General features: G+C 56.6%; 2 protein-coding genes across 2 annotated transcripts; one reads left to right on the forward strand and one right to left on the reverse strand.

Annotated features, from left to right (window-relative positions):
• Positions 1-14,322: 14,322 nt before the first annotated feature.
• Positions 14,323-15,183, forward strand: JKF63_07754 (uncharacterized protein; the record flags this gene model as incomplete). Its single annotated transcript, XM_067903685.1, has 1 exon — positions 14,323-15,183. One exon carries the CDS (start codon positions 14,323-14,325, stop codon positions 15,181-15,183), a length of 861 nt encoding a protein of 286 aa, XP_067759885.1.
• A 2,842-nt stretch (positions 15,184-18,025) lies between these two features.
• Positions 18,026-24,670, reverse strand: JKF63_07755 (uncharacterized protein; the record flags this gene model as incomplete). Its single annotated transcript, XM_067903686.1, has 1 exon — positions 18,026-24,670. One exon carries the CDS (start codon positions 24,668-24,670, stop codon positions 18,026-18,028), a length of 6,645 nt encoding a protein of 2,214 aa, XP_067759886.1.
• Positions 24,671-25,231: the final 561 nt, after the last annotated feature.

Genomic DNA, 25,231 nt, shown 5'->3' on the forward strand with positions numbered 1-25,231 from the left:
CGCGAATGGGGGAAGCCAGTCGGCACCGAATCCGGGGAACACACAGACGCAACGCCCGTATGTGACCACGGACGACTGTAAATAACATTTGTTTTTCCCTCTCAACAGAAACAGCGAACGAGTAGAAAAGGCCCTGGCCACACCAGTGACACACACACACACACAATGACACGAACTCTGCGGCTGCCGGACCCACCCCGCCTCGGCGGCCCACAAAAAAAAACGCGCATGGCCACCCCCAGAACCATCCCGGACCCCCATCAAAACGCACCTCCTCCCCTCGCCAGCAGCCGAAGCCCCGGCCCCTTTGGAAACACCCCCAGCGCAGTAGAGGGGGACCCCAGCACACCCCATGGACCGCCCCCACGCCACACCCCAAAAAGAGGGCATCTGCCCCTGGGGGGCGAAGCCGGGGGGACCCCGCTGCCCGGCGCGCCCAGGGGCCCCGCAAAAAGCGCCAGCGCGAAACCCCCCGCCCCCCAACAGAAGCGCCGCGACAAGGGGGGGGGGGGGCGGCGGCGCCGGGGAACAAAACAGCGAACACCCCCAGAAGGGCGCCCCCCCCACCCCACCCCGGCACACAAACGTTTTCCAATGCCTCTGCGGAATCCGTGCTGGAGGCCCTCCCCGGCACCGACCTAAGAACACCAAGACACACACACACCCCAGCCCGCGGGCACTGCCCAAGAAACGGCGGAGACCATTGCCCAACACCCTGGCGCCCCAGCCCCTGCCATTTGAAAGCATAAATATACATGGGAAAACCCCCACCCCCAACCCCCCCTCCCGGGCCCCAACATCGAAACCATGACCTACGGCCGCGCGGCCACGCCCGACAACGCCACAGCCACGACCCGAAGCACCCCAGGAACCCCAGCTCCAGAGCCGGCCAACAACCGAGAAAAACACAAAACAAAGCCACCAAAACACATGAGGGTTTTTAAAAACACGGGGGGGGCGTTTTTATACGCGGCCCCTCGGGGCCGGCCCGGCTGACCCGCACGACAAAGCGGCGGGACCCCAGGCCCCCCCCCCAAACCGCCACACGCGCGAGGCCGCCCCACCAAAAAAAGCAGAAGAGGGCACCAACCAGGAACAAAGACAGCCACCACCCGACATGGCCCAAGCAGCGCAAACCCCCAATTAACAACAAAAACACCCCCTCCCTCGGACCGCCTCATCCAAAAAGTGGGTGCGCACGATCGCTGCGCCCCCTCTTCCCGCCCACAAAGCGAATCGGGAATGCCCCTAGCCACCGGCAAAAAAAGGGGAGGCCACGAAGACAAAAACAGACTGAGAAACCAGGAAGAAACAACAATATATATAGAACAACTCCTCTTTTATATATTATTTTCAGTTGCGGACGCAAATAAAATGAAAAGACACGTGTGTTTCCGGGCGCTTTCGCACCACCACATGGGGAAAGGAAGGCGCCGTTGGGGCATAACATCCGAAGGCTGCAATTTGTGAGAAAAACAAAAACGCCATGCCCCAGCTGAACCGATAGCGCTCCCCAGAATGAGCAAGGAAAAAAGTGTCTTTTGTGCGGCATGCTGCATCAAACCTTGGCGCTGGGGATATGTTAATACACCACTCCCTTCGAGCGCTGGCCATTGAAAATATGCAAAGAGCCTTTAAACAGATCCCCTTCCAATTGCCTCGCGAGCCATAACCTCTGACAGATTCATCCACCAGCGCCTTCCCATGTGAGTCCTCCTTTTTGGATCTCTCTACTCTAAGGGCTATTGCTTGACCCGGGGGGGGGGGGGGGGGGGATTTGCCAGAAACGCCGAGAGATTGCACCGGGAACGGTGAAAGTCGAAATTCGCACAACGCCCGCGACAAAGTATACTTTCGGGTCGCGGATCCATAAGCCCCCCCCCCCAAGCCGGACCAAATTCAGAAAAGGCTGTGACTAAAGCGGCTGGCGGGGATCTTCTGGGGCGTTGTTTTTGCTTGGCTTTGGGTGGGCATGGCGCCGCTTACGAAGCCGTACCCCCACCCCGTTGCAAAGAAACAGCGCCTGGCCGACTAAAATAAATTCCCCCAAGACCCACGATGGGCGGCCAAGCGCACCGGTGCGGCTAAGAAACATTTCAGCGCCGGCTGCAAGAGTGAAAAAAAAACTACAGCCTCCATCGCCGGGCGTGTCTGATCACCAAAAACTTTACGAAAATCTGTATTCCCTGGCGAATGTAAGCCACCCCTCTTCTCGGTTCCAGGGGCCAGCGCCCCCGCGCGAGGGAAGCTAAACGCCGACGCCCACCTAGTGACATCCAATGGGTTGGGCGCACCCATTCGTGGGCGCGGTAATGGTAGCAAGCGCCCCCCTTAGCCACAGAGGCCGAAAGCTAGCTGTTGCTCTCTGCAAGTGGTTTTGTTGCTTCAGTGTGGAGATGTTGAGTCGAACCCTGGTCCTTTGACGCTTGTGTGGGCGAAAATCAGGGCTCCTGTAAAGCAAAGCAGCTCGCACTACTTTGGGCTGACGCTGACCTTTATTTCCCCCAGGAGGTGATGATCTCACCAACGTTCGCCAAAACCTGGAAAGTGCCTCGATATGCGTTTTGTTCATATCTTAGTGCGCAGCAGGTTCCGCAGAAGCATTGCCGATCTCTTCACCGGGATCGACCTCCGGTGGCAGACGGGGTTTTGTAGCTGTCCATTCTGTGTCAACTCCTTTCCTTCTGAAAAAAAGCAGGGGAAACCACGTGACATGGTCTGCCCTCGACCCCGATCGGTGCACGGACCAAGGGTGTCACATCCTGTGCGCCGTTCTCTTCTTCCCTCTGGGGCGGAAAGCGCGACACTCGAGCCCGTTGCAGGGCTTTGATGAGTCTTTCAGTCGCATGCCAGCGTGTCTTGTTATTACTGTGTCGAAGACGCCTCGCCGTAACGCCAAATTTGCTCAAGGGCAATGATTTGGGGACTTTACTGCACTCAAAACCACTAATACTATTTATGGAAGAGGCTCTGGCTCTCGCTTCCGGTGGCCAAACGCGAGGGAAGAATAAATAAATAATAGGTATTTAGTTGAAGGCGGATATCCCTCTGCCATCAAAAGAGAGAAAAATGCGACGCACGGGAGGGGGATAAACGGAAAGAAAAGAGTTTTGAATAGTTCTTTAGATAAAATTCCGGTTTTACTCCTAATGTGCTGCTCAGCGCGCTCGCAATTGGGTCATTTAGCAATACCCGCCAAGCCCCACTGAGAGTTGAACAAATTACCCACTGATATAACAACCGGGTCGGGTTTACCTAGGGATTTCTTCTGAAAACAACCGATCTATATGGTCCACCTTTTCACGCAATAAACGAATTATTTTTAGCTATGCCACTCCGCTGCATCGCGGGGGCTCGCCAATTTGAACGCAGAATTCAGCCCAACTGTCCAATTACCAACACGAAATCGATTATTTCTGTCACTGAATATTCGTATGAAAAATCAAGTGTGACTGAGAGGGAGGGCTTTACACATGATCCGATCATACGCCGATGTTTTTGACGCCAGGGACGTGGTGTAAAACAAAAGTGCGCTACTCTCTAATTCACACTTTCCATTTCGGAGCACCAGCTGGCCCCCGATAAAATGTTACGAGAAAAATGTCATAAGACCCTAGAACAAAACTTCTCATAGGCTTTTCTGCTTCCTTTATTGTGAGTTTTAGGTGGAAGCAACTTCTGCTTCCATTTAAAATACGCAATGGCCATGGGCGCATGGGGGCCGCGAACGGGGTCACTCTCCTCGGGGGAATTCATTTAGCCCTGCCTATGTTTGGCGAAACAACGTTCTAGTTCAGAAGCCCGTTTCCCAGTCAAATGTGGCGCTCAGTGAGGTTATCCCCTGCTCTTTAAAGCCACACTATTAATTACAAAACAGAAAACAGGGAACGACCCAACAGTCACCATGACCCTCGTCCTAAAGAGAAGGACCGGCTCACCTTGGAAACAGCCCAGGCGCGCACTTTCAACTGAATGGATTCCGCTAACGTCCTATCGAAATCTATCTGTGGGTGGTGTGTTTTTTTTTTTCTATGTGTCGTGTTTCTTTTCGGGGCCCCGGATCGCCCACAAGCGGGGGCCCAAAGGAAAAGTTTTCTGCTTTTGCGGGGACGGCTTGCAGCCTCACCCTGCACCGAAGCCGCCCAAGCCAAGTCGCTGTTTGCATAGTGAGGCGCGCCGGAGCACAGCTCGGGTATTCCTCATCCCCCCCGTCATGGCGACTGGGTTTGGTGAATTAAACGTTTCCAAAGGGATTCTGCGTACCAAGGCCTCCCTTCTGTCACTTCGATTTCGAGCGCCTGCGTGTTTTGCGCTTTCGTGGCCCTGCCACGCTTGAGCGTGAACTGTGTTGTTTGCACCGGGGTTTGGCTTTGTGATGTTGAGGCGTTTGGTGGAACATCCACGCCAAAAGCTCAATAAGGGTTTAGAGAAAGTCGTAACGTGGTCCAGATAGTATCAGGGAGGTCTCGGGGAACCCCGGGCCAAGCAATGTATTACTGGAAATATGCGCTTTCTTGGCGCCTGAGCGTCGCCCGGAGAGGGAGCCGATCGCCTGGCAGGGCCTTGAGGGCATGCGCAGCTGTTTGGATAAACTTTATCATTGTTCCAGATGGTTTTGTGTAGAAGAAATTACGCGCAAAACGCAACTTTGGGGGGGGTTATGCCCAGGTAGTTCTGTGCATTCTGCTTTTTTTCTGATCTGTGCCACGCACGTATCGTTTGTTTTGATGATCGACTGATGTGTTTCTCCTTCGCAACAATCACCTTTAGCTGTTTAAACGTAATCGGGCACTTTTTGTTACTTCTAGGTATCGATATCTCGAGCGAATGTCCATGTGAAGCCTGTCCATGCCCTCAATCCTTTTTCGTTTCAACGATCTTTTCCACAGCATTCTCTGTTTCAGGTTTTCGCCCGTGTTCCGGGAGTGGGTGCTAGCCTTTTGGGCCAGCAGGTTTAAGGAATGTTACCTGGATTCTCGCTCTCTTTAGGTGCATCAGCCTTTACATTGTCGGCGTTATTCGCCTTTTCTCCTTGGTTGAAGGTTTTATCTTCTCACCGCACCTTGTTTTCTGACTGCCTTTTCTTGTTTTCCATGTTATGGCTCGGACTTTTTTATCCGTTTCGGCACCACGGGGCTTTTTTTTTCGAGTCGACGTCAGCAAAGGACCACGATGTGCTTGTGTATGGGTGATGCATTTCGATGTGACACCTGATGGCATACTCTCGGATTTGTGCTGTATGTGGTGTTTTTGCTCTTTTTTTTCTGGTGCCGGTGTTGGCAACCTCGCGGTGCTTGCCCAGCCAAATGTTTCATTTTAGTTTTGTGTCATTATACATTTTTTGCAGGCGAAGGTTTATTTTTTGTGTGTTTGTGCGTTTCGGCGTTCTTGTTTTCCTCTCCTCAGTAGTGTTTTTGCGAGGTCGTTAGCCCCGCTGCCCTCCGCAGTCATGTCTTCTTTGCGGTGCATTCCATCATGGCCAAAGGCACTTTCAATCTCTTCTCATGTGTGGCTTATCTGTGCGTTGATCGCTGACGGTGGTTGACTCTACGGTTATAAAGTGCCCCCTCACACCGCGGCTGCGTGGACATCCTGTTTGTCTGTTTTCGTGCTGTTGGGCGCCTGCGCTGGTGGTTCCCTGGATTGGATGCGTCTGTTGCGCGTCTGTTTTGGATGTGTCGGCGGCTTTTTATTTCCCCGTGTCTGTAACCAGTTTTTGCAAACATCAAACAGCACGCCAGCCCGCGCTGCGATTTGCCGTGTTGCTGCCTGATCTCCTGGAATATCGGCAGGTGAGGTAGCGCTCGTACCGCTACCCCGGCATAGCGGGCCTTTTCCCGCAAAGTGGGTGGGGGCAAAAGTGGTTTTGTATCCTCCGCGGGGCTGGTCTCTAAGAATCTGGGTCCGAGGGGCATTCGCGTTTCCTTTTAACCACTCTGCAACCCCCCCCCCCCCCGTGGGGAGGCATTGTCTCCTGCGATTTGGGTCAATGGCGTGCTGGCGCGCACGAAAGGGGACGGGGACAAGGCGCATTCCCAGGCCGGGTTTGTCCTGTGGCGGTGGATTTTCTGGGGCCGGCGGTATCGTTTGATGCCCCCTCCACCTTTTCCGCCCCATTCCCGCCTGCGGGGTGGGTGTTGGCGCCTCTTTCTTCCTTACCCAGCGGTGGTGGGGGTGTCGAAGGTTTGGTTGCTCGTTTCTTCGCCGTCAGTGGGCGGGCCCGGGGGCGGGCGCGGGCGTGCGGGGAGGTTGTTGCCAGGTCCCTTTTCCCATCGCCGATGCTCCCCCCCGCGGCTGTGTTGGTCGTGGCCTGGTTTCGCTTCTCTTTCGCTGTCGTTTTTGTGTGGGTTTGAGGGGCGGGTGCGGCTGCTTGTGGTGAGGTGTTGTGGGGGGGGGGCACGTTGGGGGAAAACAATCGAGCGCTTTCCAGTCTGTTCCGTCAGTGCTGCCGGGGTGCTGCGATGGCGCGGGGTGTTTTTTTTTTTTAGGCGTGTGTGTCCAATTGGGGCGTGATGGGGGTCCGGTGCCTCTTGTTGAGGGGGGCGCCGCCCCAGGGTATCGGCACCCGCTTTCCGGCTTGTCCGGGAAGCCGGGCGTCCCCCATTTCCCCGCGTATAGGATGCTGTTCGTGAGGTGACCGGTGCGGTGCCAGCGGCGTCGGGGTCCTCAGAGACTTACCGTTCCCGATGTCAGGGGTCTGTCTTTGCATGATACTGCGTGGGTGCGAGCTGCGACCGTGAAAGCGGTTACGCCATCCATATGATTGGGGAGGTCCCACCTCCACCCGCACGCGTCTCACGGGAGTATCTCCGTCCACTGATGGAAGGCCTCGGTCCACCCAAGGGTTGCACCACTAGGTGTTGGGGGTGGTGGTGGTGGCTGTGAGGTGAATTGGCAAACCGGTGTGGGTAGCGTGGGAAATGGGGGACCGTGCACTGAGGGCGGGGGAGGCATTGCACTAACTTGTTTCGACCGCTGACTCTCACTGCACGATAAGCGGGTGACAGTTCGGGAGCAGTGGAGTTTAGCCACTGCTCTACGGCAGCATGGAATAATCGATAGAAAGGGAAGGTGTGACGCAATTTTGCGTGTCCGTGGCCTCAGGCAGGAGGATGCTCTCCGTAACATGGCGAGTGTGAATTGTTCCAAAAGGGTGTCCCGTAAAGTTCCCAAGAGCAACTCTATTAAAAAACCGCTTGGTTTGCGATCGAATTTCGCATTGTAAGGCCCTTGAAGTCCATCTCAATCATAGTCATTCCCAAGTTAGCATCCTAGTAACACATGCTGCGACCGGCTGTTTTTGGTGATTTTATCAGCAAGCTTCGAGGTTTGTGTGGCCAACTGGAAGCTGAGAGCAGATCATTCACTTTCTCAGAAGACCGTGATGGCGCCAATGGTCAGATTTCAAGGGAGCACAGCTGGTCCAGGGAACCGCTAGGTGGTGGCCAGGGGCAGAGGACACTCGTGAGCAAAAGATGGGTGTATCCTCTCTTTTCTGAGGGTCTTCAAGGAGCTTTTGTTTGCTGAATACGCTGCAGATGAGATTGTAGTGCAACTCCGCTTCGTCTTCCAGTTTCCGTATGTAGTGACCAGTATCGTGAGACGAAACTCACTCTCATTTTAGGATTTTGAAGTGGTAGTGATCCCAACCGGCTGGTAAAGAGAGGGATTCCATGACGAGCTCATTGGTTATGGAATTGCAGCTCTGCGAGGAAGATATTGCTTGCATAATCCGTGTTACACACACATGGGGTGCTGTATCTTTTGCGTCATTGCGTTTCTTCTCCCTTTTGTCCAGATTCCATGTTGGCATTCTCACGATTTCAGTGACGCACATTAAGCAGAAGCAAACGCCCCCGTGGTCTTTTCCGCTCTGTATTTGTTCCTATTTTCTGGGGTTTTCTTGTCATCCTTGTAACTAGGGTTGCTAGTTCCAGTATATATCCCTGGTATACTGTATGGATTTCGCATTCAATTATGTTATTTCTTTACCACCACAACAGCTAGGGTGCACCGGCAAGGACTTGTACACTTTTCGTTTCTTCACCGCTTTGTTATAGGGCCTCCCTCTATTGGAATGCACGGGTGCCTTCTTCTAAAGTATCTATCTTTTTTTTGGTACTTTCGAGATTTGCTCCATTGGATCTTTCTCTTCGAGGTGATGTAATTGAACTCACCTGCTTTGTAGCGATTACAGCACTCAGTGTAGGTGCGTCAGATAGGTATGTGCAGCGATTACTGTGTTTGATGGCGCGCCACGTCTCCCAGCGCCTCAAAGAGGGCCGCTTCAATCCTCCAGCTTGTTGGATCTTGAAGAGCTGATCGTATGTGACCCTTCATCACTCTGGCTCACGTTAATCACGAGCTATAATTCCAACAGCGTCACACCACCTCAACCGTTAGACTTGTTTTTCTGGATGCATGCAGAAAGGCAGACACAGCCGATGCCACAAGTGCTCTCCTGCACTGCACATGGGGCGGGGCAATCTCGTGTAAGATGTGTATATATATATGTATACATGTAATATGTATGTATATATATGTGTGTGTGTTCCCATGGTATTTATTATACGCCTGTCGCGGCTCTTGCGAGAATTTCTTCCCAGAGAGGGCCATCACTAGAGAGGATGGAAAAGAAAAAACGTGGAAATGTCACGCGGATGGGCATCGTCTACGAGGGCCTGCTGAGTCGAGACTGCGTTTCGTACGGAGGGGCCATTCGAGATCGTTTCTAGATGATCTAAAAGTCGGCGACAAGCAGCTGGAGGGTGTTCGCATAAGCACGCCGCACCCGTTCTTCTATCTCCCTGTTGCTCGTAAACTAGTGCCTTTGCCTTGCTGGTGACTTGTCGTCTATTGCTCCAGCGCGCTTTTTTTTTTTACTCTGTGAGCCTCATGTGGTGTTTGAGCTCCGCGTATGGATATCGGAGTACCTCATCTTGGCAAGGATAGGTGCACATGCCATCCTTACGGGCGAGTTCTCTAGGCGCGGCTTCGTGCTGTTGAGTAACCGCGGCATAGAACCGGTTTTGGCACGACATGTTTTCTCTGCGTGGGATATGGGTTCATCATCCTGCAAATCATGCCTCTGACGTGTTTGTCCGTTCGCACACAGGCGGTCACGGCTCTTTGCCTCACTCACACGTTGCAATCACATGTGCCAAGGCGCTACGCTTATGCCCCTGCGAGTCACACGACATCCGACCTGCTTCACGGCTCTCCAATTGTGCTGTGCAGGTCTCTCTGGTGCTGCTACGCGTGTTGCCGGTGCCGGTCTCTCTCTACGAGACCCTTAGCAACCAAGGGCGTGTACTTTTGTCTAGTGGGGATGTTGCGAGTCGTTTCCTGTAGAGGCGCTTGACCTTTGCGCTGTTGTCTTCTCTTGGTTAGGTGGTCCTCTCTTTCACATTGGCCAACCTACATGTACCCCCCTAATACCCCCTACAAGTGGCTGGTGTGGTTTCGTCTTGGCTGGCGACACGGCTTGCTTTCTCTCTTTCGCATCAGTTCAGTCCCCATGAGGTCACTCTGTGTGCTGCGGACGACAGCACCATCCGCTACTCCAATATATGAACTTATAGACAACCGCCCACCAGAGACGACTGTCACCTGACACCCGTGTGTAGCGAGGTGCTGGGAATATGTGCGTTGTGTTGTGACGCAGTCGATGCCCCAGAATGATACAGAAATCAGTACCAGAAATGTCCTGTGGTGTATTGACCAACTCGGCTGGCCCAGTCTTACTCTTTTGTATGCCTCCTCGTTCCATCGCAGTGGCGTTGCGCATGTGTGTGTGTGTGTGCCAGCTTGCGGTGGCGAAAGTGCTAATGTGTGCCAGTCTAGCCGCGCAGTGTTTTATTTTTTATTGTTTTTTGCAGTAGACCGCAGCCGGTGGCATAGACACGTGTACGTGTGTTGTGTGGTGGTCTCTGAACCCATAGGCTTTCAGGGAAGTCCAGATAATAAAATCGATTCTTCCTCGGATTTGATTTCGCTTCACCTTTTCTGTTCGCTTTTGTTTGTCCCACCAGGCACTGGGCCTCGCCTTTTCTTCATTCCAGGCAGGGTTAGCGCCGGTCTCGTTTTTCCTCCACCCCGGATATGCACTTTCAATAAATAGTTCTTCGTCTGTGTGTGTGTGTGTGTGTGTGTGCGTCCACGACAGTGGGAGGTGATGTGGAGCGCACGACGAATGGGCACTATTCGTGCCTCCTGGTCGGTTTTTGTCGCCGTGTTCCAACACCTGGGGAAGGGTGAGGCATGAGAGAGACTCCTCCTCCCTCCGTACAAACAGCGGCTTATAGTTCTGGTCACGAAGGCGACCAGACCTCCACCACAGCGCATCTTGGTCTCAAAAGCCGGGTTGTAGACGTACTGCTCACGTACGCCGTCCCCGGACAGCCCGAGTCTAGTCAAGAAACTCTCGTCAGCACCCTAGGAATCCCTAGGAATGCCTAGGAGCCGCTTGTGATGTGAGTGGTGTAGCCAAGCCCTCGGTTCCATTGCGAAAGAAGAGAACTGAGAAGAGGCAAGGGTAATGACATCGTGAGGCCACACAGAGAACACCGCTGGTGTGGTCAAGTGTAGCAGGTGTTGTGGACCCCTATCACAGGCTGCATGGGGTGACGCAGGCACCCAGGGCCGAGTGGCTCTGCTCTCCCATCTGGTCGGTGCTCCTCTCTGAAGAGTCCGAGGGTGGTGACCACGCTGACGTGCCACTTCGTCACTGCCGGCTTGTCAGGCAAGATCATCTTTCCAAAAAAAAAAGAAGACAACATGCCACACGGGAAAAAGCAAAAAACAACAAAACTCTGTTCCGCCGTATATCGGCAATCACTTGGGCAGAGGGTGTCAGATGACCGCAGGAGTAGCTAAGCGCGTCTGCGGGGAATCGCGTGTGGGTTTGCGTCGTGAATCCTTTGGGTAGAAGTGACGCGAGCTTAGGTGTGCGCTCTGCACGGGGATGTTTACGTAGGGTCCATCGAGTGCCTCGTAGTTTCCCGCTACCTTGACGGTCCTAGAGCAGTCAACTAGCAGGCTCCACGAACATGCCTGCCCTCCCATATACACGTTTTTGTGTTCTTCTACATTCTTTACCCTGCCTTTTTTTTTCTTGTTCTTCCCCTCCTCTTCTTCCCGCTATTCTTTACACTTGGCGCGCTATCGAGTGACACCTACGTGTGTGGCGTCGTACAGCCGCGGAACTACTGCCAGACACAGGAGTCCCCCTTACCTCTGCCTGCGAATTGTCTACGAGAGGATCCCGCTCAAGGCCTCTTGGTTCTGACCCACACGCACTCCCATTTTTCCTCTCCATGCCCTCAAACACGATCTTGATCACCGCGCCTAGGGTGTACTCGGAGCGCTTTGCGCAGGCGCTCGAGGCACGCCACCTCAACCGTTAGACTTGTTTTTCTGGATGCATGCAGAAAGGCAGACACAGCCGATGCCACAAGTGCTCTCCTGCACTGCACATGGGGCGGGGCAATCTCGTGTAAGATGTGTATATATATATGTATACATGTAATATGTATGTATATATATGTGTGTGTGTTCCCATGGTATTTATTATACGCCTGTCGCGGCTCTTGCGAGAATTTCTTCCCAGAGAGGGCCATCACTAGAGAGGATGGAAAAGAGAAAACGTGGAAATGTCACGCGGATGGGCATCGTCTACGAGGGCCTGCTGAGTCGAGACTGCGTTTCGTACGGAGGGGCCATTCGAGATCGTTTCTAGATGATCTAAAAGTCGGCGACAAGCAGCTGGAGGGTGTTCGCATAAGCACGCCGCACCCGTTCTTCTATCTCCCTGTTGCTCGTAAACTAGTGCCTTTGCCTTGCTGGTGACTTGTCGTCTATTGCTCCAGCGCGCTTTTTTTTTTTACTCTGTGAGCCTCATGTGGTGTTTGAGCTCCGCGTATGGATATCGGAGTACCTCATCTTGGCAAGGATAGGTGCACATGCCATCCTTACGGGCGAGTTCTCTAGGCGCGGCTTCGTGCTGTTGAGTAACCGCGGCATAGAACCGGTTTTGGCACGACATGTTTTCTCTGCGTGGGATATGGGTTCATCATCCTGCAAATCATGCCTCTGACGTGTTTGTCCGTTCGCACACAGGCGGTCACGGCTCTTTGCCTCACTCACACGTTGCAATCACATGTGCCAAGGCGCTACGCTTATGCCCCTGCGAGTCACACGACATCCGACCTGCTTCACGGCTCTCCAATTGTGCTGTGCAGGTCTCTCTGGTGCTGCTACGCGTGTTGCCGGTGCCGGTCTCTCTCTACGAGACCCTTAGCAACCAAGGGCGTGTACTTTTGTCTAGTGGGGATGTTGCGAGTCGTTTCCTGTAGAGGCGCTTGACCTTTGCGCTGTTGTCTTCTCTTGGTTAGGTGGTCCTCTCTTTCACATTGGCCAACCTACATGTACCCCCTAATACCCCCTACAAGTGGCTGGTGTGGTTTCGTCTTGGCTGGCGACACGGCTTGCTTTTTCTCTTTCGCATCAGTTCAGTCCCCATGAGGTCACTCTGTGTGCTGCGGACGACAGCACCATCCGCTACTCCAATATATGAACTTATAGACAACCGCCCACCAGAGACGACTGTCACCTGACACCCGTGTGTAGCGAGGTGCTGGGAATATGTGCGTTGTGTTGTGACGCAGTCGATGCCCCAGAATGATACAGAAATCAGTACCAGAAATGTCCTGTGGTGTATTGACCAACTCGGCTGGCCCAGTCGTACTCTTTTGTATGCCTCCTCGTTCCATCGCAGTGGCGTTGCGCATGTGTGTGTGTGTGTGTGCCAGCTTGCGGTGGCGAAAGTGCTAATGTGTGCCAGTCTAGCCGCGCAGTGTTTTATTTTTTATTGTTTTTTGCAGTAGACCGCAGCCGGTGGCATAGACACGTGTATGTGTGTTGTGTGGTGGTCTCTGAACCCATAGGCTTTCAGGGAAGTCCAGATAATAAAATCGATTCTTCCTCGGATTTGATTTCGCTTCACCTTTTCTGTTCGCTTTTGTTTGTCCCACCAGGCACTGGGCCTCGCCTTTTCTTCATTTCAGGCAGGGTTAGCGCCGGTTTCGTTTTTCCTCCACCCCGGATATGCACTTTCAATAAATAGTTCTTCGTCTGTGTGTGTGTGTGTGTGTGTGTGTGTGCGTCCACGACAGTGGGAGGTGATGTGGAGCGCACGACGAATGGGCACTATTCGTGCCTCCTGGTCGGTTTTTGTCGCCGTGTTCCAACACCTGGGGAAGGGTGAGGCATGAGAGAGACTCCTCCTCCCTCCGTACAAACAGCGGCTTATAGTTCTGGTCACGAAGGCGACCAGACCTCCACCACAGCGCATCTTGGTCTCAAAAGCCGGGTTGTAGACGTACTGCTCACGTACGCCGTCCCCGGACAGCCCGAGTCTAGTCAAGAAACTCTCGTCAGCACCCTAGGAATCCCTAGGAATGCCTAGGAGCCGCTTGTGATGTGAGTGGTGTCACCAAGCCCTCGGTTCCATTGCGAAAGAAGAGAACTGAGAAGAGGCAAGGGTAATGACATCGTGAGGCCACACAGAGAACACCGCTGGTGTGGTCAAGTGTAGCAGGTGTTGTGGACCCCTATCACAGGCTGCATGGGGTGACGCAGGCACCCAGGGCCGAGTGGCTCTGCTCTCCCATCTGGTCGGTGCTCCTCTCTGAAGAGTCCGAGGGTGGTGACCACGCTGACGTGCCACTTCGTCACTGCCGGCTTGTCAGGCAAGATCATCTTTCCAAAAAAAAAAGAAGACAACATGCCACACGGGAAAAAGCAAAAAACAACAAAACTCTGTTCCGCCGTATATCGGCAATCACTTGGGCAGAGGGTGTCAGATGACCGCAGGAGTAGCTAAGCGCGTCTGCGGGGAATCGCGTGTGGGTTTGCGTCGTGAATCCTTTGGGTAGAAGTGACGCGAGCTTAGGTGTGCGCTCTGCACGCGGATGTTTACGTAGGGTCCATCGAGTGCCTCGTAGTTTCCCGCTACCTTGACGGTCCTAGAGCAGTCAACTAGCAGGCTCCACGAACATGCCTGCCCTCCCATATACACGTTTTTGTGTTCTTCTACATTCTTTACCCTGCCTTTTTTTTTCTTGTTCTTCCCCTCCTCTTCTTCCCGCTATTCTTTACACTTGGCGCGCTATCGAGTGACACCTACGTGTGTGGCGTCGTACAGCCGCGGAACTACTGCCAGACACAGGAGTCCCCCTTACCTCTGCCTGCGAATTGTCTACGAGAGGATCCCGCTCAAGGCCTCTTGGTTCTGACCCACACGCACTCCCATTTTTCCTCTCCATGCCCTCAAACACGATCTTGATCACCGCGCCTAGGGTGTACTCGGAGCGCTTTGCGCAGGCGCTCGAGGAACACCACCTCAACCCTCTTGCCGTCCCAGTGATTGAGACACTAGCGACACCAGACTCGGCAGATATGCGTGCGCTCCTGGAGCACGATCTAGACGGCATCGACTACATTGCCTTCTGCAGCCGCTGCGCCGTTGACTCACTGAGGGCCGCCTTGGATCACCGGTACGGCTCTATCGGGGAGCCCGTCTCGGACTCCTCTGGCAATGCACCCGCCGTGGACGAAGAGAAGCGAGGGAGAGGCCTTCGAACGGTTCTCGACAAATGTGCGCTGGCTGCGATCGGCAAAGACGCAGACTACGTTTTCGAGCAGCTGGGAATTCGCCCTGCTATTTGCCCAGATGAGCCGAGTCCTGTTGGCATTGCCACAAAGCTGGCGGAGAGTGGCTGCAAAGAGGGTCGGACGATTGCCGTGCTGGCGCCTTGCGTGGAGGGCTTCACTGAGCCGGATGTGGTGCCGCAGTTTGTCAAGCAGCTGAGGGGAATGGGGATGAATGTGATGCGAGTCGATGCGTACGTCACGCGCCCCGTGGGCGAAGAGGCCCTCTCTGCCGCCGTGGCGGCGCTGACGGATGGGAGTGTTCGCGGGGTGGCCTTCACTAGCGCCGGCGAGATCGCCGTGCTGCTGCGCCACTCCCCTCAGTGTCTGGCGCACGTTGACGTGGCTTGCTTTGGCCCATACACGGCTGGATTCGCAGCGAAGCATGGTGTTGCCGTCTCGTGTGTGGCGAGGGACTTCAGCTCGTTTGCTGGCTTCGCTGCCGCCATCGAGCTGCACTACGCCAGTGAATGAGTAGCACGTGCCTTGTTTCCCGTGTGCCCTCTTCCTCCGTCATTAGTCTCTCCGCCAGCGGTGGCCATATAGGCTTCTTCGCACAGCGTAGGGAGACTTCTACTTTTGCCACCGCCTTTCTCCTTTTCGTGGCGCCGATCCCGCACTCCCCTGTGACGGGGTGGGGCGCCGCCGCTCGGTGCTTCCAGGGTCCAATTCTCATCTTTTTTTTTCGGAGGGCAAAACGGCTCTTCGCTTGCCGCTTGCGGGGCCACGTTCCGCGTGCGAATTCGCCCCAGCTGATGATGGCGTTCCGGTCCTGTGTGATGGTTCGCCGGAGCGGCATTTCGATCGTGTGAGCGCAGCTGTGCAAATCTGTGCGGTGCGCAAGGTGTCGCGGGGTGAAGCGAATGCGTCTCGCCCCGACTGTTCCTGCGCGCCGCTGAAAAGCCTGATCAACTCCAAAGAGGCGTATCGCGTTTTGGCCACTGGGATGCGGCTTGCTTTCGGGTGTGCGGGGCCTGGCTTGGTTGGTTGGGGCTGCCTGGCGTACGGCGATGTGGGCGTGTGACGGCTGCGGTGAGAGGTAGTTTTGAGGCCACTGCTGTACAATGGATAACCTACAAGGAGAACATAATAAATCATCCTTTGCATCAGGGGTAGAGCATATCGCACCGACAGCAGCTCACCGTCCTTTGGATGGAGGAGAGGTGTGCGAACTGATGCGCATGCGTTCGTGTGTGTGTGTCTTCTGTTTTCGATGAAAGGGATAAAAAATAAAGCACCAGTGTTGGTGCTGCGGCTGTGCTCTCCGTCTCCGTGTCGAGTGCCGCGAGTGCTTTCTGGGGCACGCGGTAATAGACCCTTGGATGCGTGGCGTGTCCATTGCAGTTGGGTATGCAACATCGCCGTCCACCTGTGGCGTCGAAAAACACAGTCGGTTGTGTGGTGCGTCAAGGGGATGCCGCGGCCGCTGAGGCGGCACACCTTGGCGGCAGGTAGTGGTTTCAGACTGCACCGCTTCGCGCATCCGTTTATGCAGAGTACCCCGCCCCTGATATTACTGTCGTGCGTTGTCTTCCGTTTCTTTGTCGGCGGCTGGGGGGTGTTGCCGTCGGGTGTGGCTCGGCGGCGTGCGCCCACCGGCCAAAAAGGGGCCGGGACGCCGCCTGCCCCCTTCGCCAAGTGAATGATTCAGGACACCCATGTCCCGCTTGACGTGGCATTCCTAGCTCAGTCGGTAGAGCGCACGGCTCTTAACCGTGTGGTCGTGGGTTCGACCCCCACGGAGTGCGCTTTTTCGGATCGCCCCTCTCCCGGGCGCCCGCCGTCTCCTGGGTTTTGGTGGGTGGGGGGGGGGGCGTTGTTGATGGGTGTGGGACCAGGGGGCGCCCGACCACGAAAGCGATGACGTGTTTTTTTTTGCTAGCGGGGAGGGCCGGGGAATAAGGCTGTGTGTCCCGTCTCCTCTTCGATGAAGGGATTGAAAAGTTACGCGCAGGTGTTTGCGCCGCGGCGATGCCCCTCCCCAGTGCGGCCGGCGGGGAGGGTGGGTAGGGGGTGGGGGTGGCCGGGTGGTGGGGGGCCCAGGCCCCGCTGGTAATAAGGGGGGGGGGCGTCTCAAGCTCCACCGCTTCGCGCATCCGTTTATACAGAGTACCACGCCTGATATTATTGTCAGGCATTGTCTTCTTCCGTTTCTCTGTCGGTGGCGGGGGGGGGTATTGTCGTCAGGTGTGGCTCGGCGGCGTGCGCCCACCGGCAAAACAAGGGGTCCGGGACGCCGCCCGCCCCTCTCGCCAGGTGAATGATACAGGACACACTCGTCCCACATGACGTGGCATTCCTAGCTCAGTCGGTAGAGCGCACGGCTCTTAACCGTGTGGTCGTGGGTTCGACCCCCACGGAGTGCGCTTTTCGGATCGCCCCTCTCCCGGGCGCCCGCCGTCCTCTGCGCGGGCTTCGGTGGCGGGGGAGGGGGGGTTTGGTGGATGAGGGAGGGCGCAGTTGAGGGGTGAGGTGGGGAAGGTGTTTCGGTGGCATGCTCGTTTTACAGGCTTTTTTTTTTGGGGGGGGGGGGGGGGGGGGGGGGGGAGGCCGTGGCGGGGTCGATGTGTGTGCGTGCGTTGCCGCCGTGCTTTTTTCACCTATTCCCTCCCTCCCCCCCCCGTTTGGAAGGGCGTGACGGACAGACTCACCACACACACGGGAGAGTCGACTACCCCCCCTCCTCCTTTCCGTTGCAGGCGCACGCTACTTCAGTTGGGTGGTTGGTGCGGGGTGGGGGAAAATGAAAAGTTATTTCGTGGTTAGTAGTCAAGTTAGAAGGACGACATCATTGCAGCACACACACACACACACACACACGCCTATGCCGATTTAAGGCGCGCTGTAATAATAATAATAGAGGCGGGGGGCGGGTGGGGGCGGGTAGGAAGCCGAAACAGAGACCCAAGACAGCGCCGTACACCCACCAACTCCCCCCTCCGATTTCTTAGCGTCATCCACCCCCGTCACGGCTGAACAATCGGAGACGCGCTATCTCCGTGCCGCGTGGGGTTCCCCCCCCAACACCCCACGACGACGTTTACAAGCGTAAAAAAACAGTACAAAAAAAAACACGTTCTCCTCCTCCTCAAAAAAAAAGGGGGGGGGCGCCACCACGTCAGCCACCAGAAATACATCTGTGGAGGACGTGCGTAGCCAACTCAGAGCAAGTGCAAACATGCGTAGAATGCCTTCTAGTTGAGGCGAAGGGGAGGCTCAGATGAGGCGATCGTCTTCCCCTCCCTCCTCCTCCTCCTCCTCCTCCCCCTCTTCTCAGGATGGAAAAAAAAGGGCGTGCACCTCTATATGCATGCGTTTACTTCTTCGTGCGGCGCATCTCGGCGATGCGGGCCATCCACTGCACCATCGCCAGTTCCTTGTCAATGTGCGGTCGCAGCTCGTGCAACTGGTTGGCAAACTCCATCACGCCGAGTGTGCCAGCGTAGAATTTGTGGTCTTCCTCGGAGACGTTGTTGCCGCGTTCGCGTTCGGGATAGAGGGCGCTTAGCACCTGCAACGGCGTGTACTTGGCGTCCCGCGTGAGCCCCGATATGTTTGACAGCAACCGCTCCGTGTGGTTCAGCACGGCGTAGCTCTCCGACTGGCTGAGCCCGTTCAGCTCTTCCAGGAGAGTGAAGCGGTAGTTGGAGCGAACCGAGTCGATTTGCGCTTTGCAGCGCACAAAGTCGGTGAGGCAGGCGTTGATCAGCACTTGTGCCCCGTCGTGGCGGCAGCCGTCCGTCAGGTCCAGCAGTGGCAGCATGCGGCGGTCACAGAAGAGGCCGCGGCGCAGTGTGGTGACGAGGTCTTCACTGTGCACGAAGTGGTCGCCGCAGCCGCTGATGGCGACAAACGGGTCGCGGGCGGCGTACGGCTGGATCGTCTCCTTCAGCTTCGCCATCAGCGGCATCTCCGACTTCCCCCCAAAGATGCAATTTTTCTTCTTCGTCTTGGGGCACATGTAGGGCAGCCGCGTGTCAGCCGGCTCCTTCAGCGTGCTGGCGAGGTACGTGTAGAAGGCAGAGATCATGCGGAACACTGAGACGTAGCTGAACGGCTTCGTCGCCGGCGAGCAGATGTCAAGCGGGGCCAGCACGACGCGGTGCTGCTTCGCCACGCGGCGGCCGCACCATAGCTCCATTACGGCGGGATCGCTCAGAACGGAGCGGTGAATCTCCAGCGGCACGCCGCACATCTTGTTCACAGAGAAGAGGTATGCGAGGAGCTCCGCTTTGGCCTCTTGCTCGACCGCGTCGTCGGACGGCGCCAAGTAGCGGAAGTGGCGCGCCAGGCGAGCCTTGGCGAATACCTGGCGGGTAATCATGGAGATGAACGCAAATCCCTCGGCAGAGACCTGCGCGTTGCGGAAGACGTACATGGCGTCCACGAGCAAGGAGCCGAGCGAGGATGGCCGGTCCTTGAAGTGAAGGCCCTCGCGGTGCAGGAATCCGAGCAGCATCTGTGCAAACTCGATGGTGAAGGGCTCCATGTTGCCCCCTTCCATTGCCGCCCGCCCTGCAAAGAAGAGCGGGTTGACGTAGAGGCGCTCCGCCATGCCCAGCGCATGCCGGCTCCACTCCTCTGCCCCCTTGAGATCGCGGTGGCGGGCATAGTCGTAGAGCTGCAGCAGGCGGAGTTGCGTGATGGGGTCCACCTGCACGTTGCCCTTGATCACTGTCATGCTGCTCGTCATGAGGCGTGTGATCTTCTTCATGCTGACGCTCAGGAAGATGAGGTGGCCAAGGTAGTCGAGCCCACGACGACCAGCGCGGCCCATCATCTGACGGAACTGCGTCGTGTTGAGCAGGACGTGGTCGCCAGCGAGAACGACGGAGCGGCATGGGCTGTGCACGCCAAGGGCTAGCGTCTCTGTGGCGCAGATGACGCCGCAGTGACGGCCGCGGAAGAGAATCTCCATCATACGACGCAGCTTGCCCTTCACGCCGGCATGGTGGATGCCCACGCCGCGCTGGATGGCGCGGGCACAGAGTGTGTCACCACGCTTGATGCACTCATCCACCGCATCCTTCACCACAGTCGGATCGACTGTGCAGTACTGGCCGATAAACGTGAACTCCGGCAGCACATCCGGCACCACGTAGTCCTCGTCGTCGTTCATGTTGTCCACATCGCGGTCTACCCGGTCCACATCGCCGCTTTCATCAGTCGTCAGCTTCTTCTGCTTCAGGGTTGACTCGCGTTGTTTGCGAGCCGCTTCAGCCGCAGCAGCCTTGCGCTCCATGGTCGCTTTGTAGACCGCGAACTCCTCCGTCTGCCGGTACGCTGCCTCGGCGTCCTCGAGTCGGGTGATGATGGCCTTGGTGAGGTCGTCGCAGTCTTCACCCTCGAAGGTGAAGACAATTGTGGGCCCCATATCGCGGCTGTTCAGCTCACGCAGCACGCTGATAATGTTTTCGGCAATGAACTCCTTCGACTCTGGAAAAAAAGCCTTGTGCGGCTGCGCAACCGTCGACAGCGCCTGCGTGGCCGCGTTACTCGCTGTAGCCTCCTCCTGGGTGGAAGGAAGGGCTAGTTGCCCATCCCGCTTAAGCGCCATGTCGGTGGCGTACTTGTCCAGCTGCGCCTCGTCCTCGCGTAGACGTTGTGAGAAGGTCTGCAGGATCGCCTCGCACAGCTCACGCATGTCGGTGTTGAGGGCAGTGACCTCTTCACTTGAGAGGGTCTCGAGACCGTCGGCATCGCGGCCGTTGTTGAGGTACACCCAATACGCGAAGGCGTTCTTGACGTCTGCCTCGTACCGCCGCGCGTGCTGCTGTGTGATGTAGTTCTCCTGCTGGAAGTAGACCTCTGGTAGGAGCAGGTTCAGCTGCGCCTTCATCGCCTGCACCACAGCCACCTTGGACCACTTCGTGAAGACACGCTCGGTGAAGAGGGTGCACATTTTCTGGTAGAGCTGCACCACTTCACTCGGCACAAGCGTGATGTCCGGTGGGAAGCCGTTCTGCAGCTGCTCCAGCGTAAGGATCGACAGTGGGTGCAGGTCATGGATGTACCGGTTGGGATACTTTGCTGTCAGCTTCTTCAACTGCGGCTGGTAGCCAGGTGGGGGCAGGTACATGTACTTCTTGATGTCATTCCACCGCTGGATGCTTCCGCTGGAGGGGATGTCGTGTACGGTGAAATCGCGTTTCCCCTGATCAGGGTGCTGCGCCGCCAAGCGCTGCTGCACGCGGTTCAGCCACCCGCACAACTGCTGCGTCTCGCCGAGGGTAGCGGAGAGGGCGACGAAGGGGCAAGGGAGCAGCGCCAGTACGCGTTCCCACACATCGCCATTGCCGCTGCTCTCCATCGTGTGGATCTCATCCAAAATGACGTAGTCGAGCCGCTTCGTCCACTCCTTGTACTTGGGTGACATCAGCAGTGTCTCCAGCACCTCTGGCAGTGTCACGAGCACCTGGCAGCTGTCCACGTAGCGGTGGTAGTCGGCACCGCCATGCACACCGTACACGTTTCGACCAGGAAAGGAGTACTTCTTCGATCCGTAGCGAGCGCAAACATCAGCGACAGCCTGGTTGATGAGGGCACGGTTCGGCGCCACATAGACAACCACCTTCGTGTTCGATGTCCGCAGCGCGCTGTACATGCAGTAATACGAGATGAAGGTCTTGCCTGCCGAGGTCGGGGCACAGACGACGGCGCTGCCGCGGTTATCGACAATGTCGAGCAGGTCCCGCTGCCACCCATCGGGGTTGAAGACAACGCGGTAGTCCTTCGTTGGTATCACAGGCCGCTCCAGGAGATGGCCCATGCTCATCAGCTGCATCATCTCTGGTGTATCGAAGCACACCTTCTGACGCGGGCGGTGGCTCGGCGGCAGAACCGAGACGGGGCTGCTCTGCCACTTGGAAATCGCGCCATCAACCTTTTCGTAGTACGAGGCCGGGAAGTCGAAGTGGGCCAGGGCGGAGCGCACAGAGTCCAGGTCGTCCGTCGAGATCGCCACACCGTTGTCGCGGATGCACGAGAGGACCTTGTGATGGCAGTACAGGAAGAGTGGGACGCCGACGTTGATGTTCGGAGCCTCCTGTGCCTGCCGAGCCCTCTCCCTCTCATTTTTCCACTGCACCAGCTGCAGCCGCACCACGCGAGACATGAGCTTACACTTGAAGTGCAGCTGGACGTAGGTGAGGTACACCCAGTTCAGATAAGAAGTCGCGTCGTACACCGTGAGGTCTTTCTTCACCTTGCGCAGACGTTCCAGCTTACCCCAGTTGTCGGCGCCGTGGCTGCCGCTCTTGGCGTTGGTGATGTTCTCCTCCACGAGGTCGGCGATGAGGCCGAAGACGTAGAGGTTCGTCATGCGCTTGTCCTTGGCCGATCGCTTCTTCTTGCTCGCCGCCGCACTCCCCTCTGCGTCGTCATCGGTGATGGTGAAGGCGAGCTCCGCCTCACGCATGCCGCTCACCTCCACGAGCAGGCGCCACATCGCCAGCGGCAGCGGGACGGCGCCATCGTCCTTGAGAACCTCGCCAGGGTCAAAATATCGACCGAACGGCGTGCCCGTCATGCGGTTGATTGCGGCCGTCAGCACACTGATGCTGTCCGCAACGTCCGTCAAGCGATTCGCTTGATCCGTCTTTTTGCAGAGGTCTGACACCTGCTGGGCCCAGTCCTGGACCAACTTGTTCGCGTCCCGCATGTTCGACTCCTCCCGAATGATGTCTTCGCGGCTGCGCACTTTTTTATTCTTCTGGCCACTGTGCTGCTGCTTTACTTTTTTGATCGCTTTGCTGGAGTTCGCGCCCGCCGCGGTGCTCGTGGCCGTCGCCCCCCCCGCCGCTTGCGACTCGTCCTCGTCACTGTCGGAGCACACCACCGCCAGCGTGCCGGTCGTGAATCCACGGATGCCCATCGACTCCGCCTGCTGGGCTGCGTCCGTGACGAAGGCCGCCTCGATGGCGAGCTGCTTGCGGCGCTCGCGCTCCGTCAAATTGCGCTGCGATTCGCGCTCAACGTACACGTCAACGACGTCGTTCAGCTCGTCGAAGGGCTGCGAGACGATCCAGCCGCTGAGCTGATTGGCGTTCCCAAGCGTCGAGGGGTATGGTCGGTTCGACACGTGCCCCTCCACCTGAAAGAGTCGAGCGAGCTGGTCGATGAGTTCGTGGGTGAGGTGTGGGTACTTCATGGTCGTCTTCGGATCGGCGAGGAGGGCGTCGGGCAGCGCGGCCAACGCGTTGCCTGTAATGTTGGCAGACTGATCGCCGGCCACGTCTTGCCAACTGAAGTTCACATCCGTCACGCCATCCTCGTCGAGGAGGTCGGCCGCCGGGGTTGTACGGAGGAGCTGCGCCATGATGGTGATCAGGTGGCCGTCGAACACGTCAAACTCTGTGCCGCGCCCCGTGGAGCAGTCGCAGTGCGTGAAGGCTTGCAGGAGGTATGGCGCTATGTCGTTGAGGAAGGCGGCCACCAACGGCGACGAGACGCCGCGCTGCGCACGTAGCTCAGCGCTCAGGAGGGAGGTGCAGTAGGCGGTAATAACCATTGTCTGACATAGCTGTATCTGCTGTTCGGTGCGTGGCGTGGCACCGTCGCCTGCGTGCAGGTATGCGTGCACCGCCGCCAATACCACCTGCTCACGGCGGGAGAGCTGCGCGTCCTTGGTTAGTGCGAGAGAGGCATCTGAAAGCGTCGGCAGAGGCACGGCATGCTCGAGCTCCGCTGCCAATTGCGTGGAGCTCCGTTCCAGCACTAACGACCGCGCAAAGTTGCCGCTCTCCACCGTAACGGCGAAGACCACAACGGCGTTCTCGCGGGCGATGATGCGAGAGGAGTAGGCCACCTTAATGCGCCGCGCCGTGGCCCACGTGAGGAAGCAGTGAAAGTAAAAGGACACCTTGTCGCCGTTGCTCTCGTCATCGACGAGGCTGCGGTAGGCGCTCTTCAACTCCATCTGCTGGTCCTCCCTGACACGTTGGGCCAGCTCGAGTTTCTCCTCGTCTGTTAGAGGCGTTGCGTTTTCTGCAGATGCCGAGGCGTCTCCCTCGCCGGCGACATTTTCGTTCTCGAAGCGCAGCAGCTCGTCTTCCGTGTGGTTGTGAAAGAGGTGCTTCAACTCCGTCTCGTGGCCAAGCTGCTCACCATCGGACATGAGCAGAAATTCTGGTTCGAACTTGTTCACGTAGGCCATGAATTCCTCGGAGTGGAAGCTGTCAAAGGTATCCACGACAAGGTGGCTGTCGGGGTTCGTCGCGGCGACGGCTGTCAGCGTCTCACGCAGAGCTTCGCGGATGAACAGCTTTTGCGGCGCCGCCTCCCAAAACCACGTTGTGTTGCGGAAGAAGACAACATGGAAGTGGCCACCACGTGACTGCAACCCGCGTAACAGCGTTTGGGCGTTGTAGAGGACGTGCAACGGCTGCATGAGATCCCAATCAACGTGTGGCGACGACAGCGCCGCCATAAGCAGCGAGTCTCCGTCGATGAAGAATTTTTCCATGGCGCTCAAGTGCACGAACATGTCGAACTGGCGAGGTCTGGACATGGAGTAGTTGAGCTCGACAGCCACCTCTGTGAGTGCCTTCTCCATGCATGCAATAGCGGCTGGTTGACCAGCAAAGGTAGCCAAGAACTTCCATGCCATTCGGCATTCATCAGGGCTTTGCAGGGAGTCGATTTTGGGCGTAGCCACCGTGCCTGCAGCGTCTCCGCCATCCTGCACAGCCTTCAAAGCTGCAGCCCACTGCAGCACCGCATTGCACGTCCACAGCAGCGCCGTCGTCTCGTGCACGGGCTTGAACGTGGACGGTGTCGTGCTGTTGTTGGCGGCGGCGGCGGTGGCAGCGGCCTCGCCACCACCACTCAGGCAGAGCAGAGATCGAACCTGAAACAGCTGCTTGATGGGCAGCGACGCGGTGATCTCAACGGTGGAGTCGAAGTCGGGTTGGCCATTGGCTTCCACGAACAGTTGATTCACTTCTCGGTAGTGCGACGACATCTCTCAACCCTCTGCTTTTTTTTTTCTTTTTTTTTCGTTTAAACACTTTTGTTTCCACACGAAGTCCGTGACGCAAGAGCACTTCGTGATGTCCGATACAGATTTGGGAGGAAACGGGGGGGAGGGGGAGGGGGAGGGAGGAAGAGGGGTGGGGGGTGGGTGGGTGGGGCGAAGCGTCTCTTCTCCTGCGAGAGAGAGAGGGGGGGGGGGATCGGGGGTAATCGCTTGCGTGTGGGTGTGTGTGTGTGTGCGTGTCGTTCTCCCTTCGGTGTGCCGTTATGTTTGTTCGTTTGCTGCTTTTTTCCTTTTTTTTTCTTTTGTTCTTTACAACTTACATATATGTGCACCTTCTCTCTGTGTGTGTGTGTGTGTGTGTGTGTGGACAGGCGCGCCAAGTGGGCAAGGGGGGGGTGAGGAGGAGGGAGATGGTTTGGAGTTGAGAAACGTTATGGACATGGCGGGGGTGAGGGGTGTATGCCTAGCTGGAGGTGTGGAGGACAACGCGGCTGGCAATGATCTGTGGATGCTCCACTCTCTTTCTGTTGGCTCGTCTGTCCACAT

Source organism: Porcisia hertigi, chromosome 3, assembly GCF_017918235.1.
Source record: "Porcisia hertigi strain C119 chromosome 3, whole genome shotgun sequence".
Classification (NCBI taxonomy): Eukaryota; Euglenozoa; class Kinetoplastea; order Trypanosomatida; family Trypanosomatidae; genus Porcisia; species Porcisia hertigi.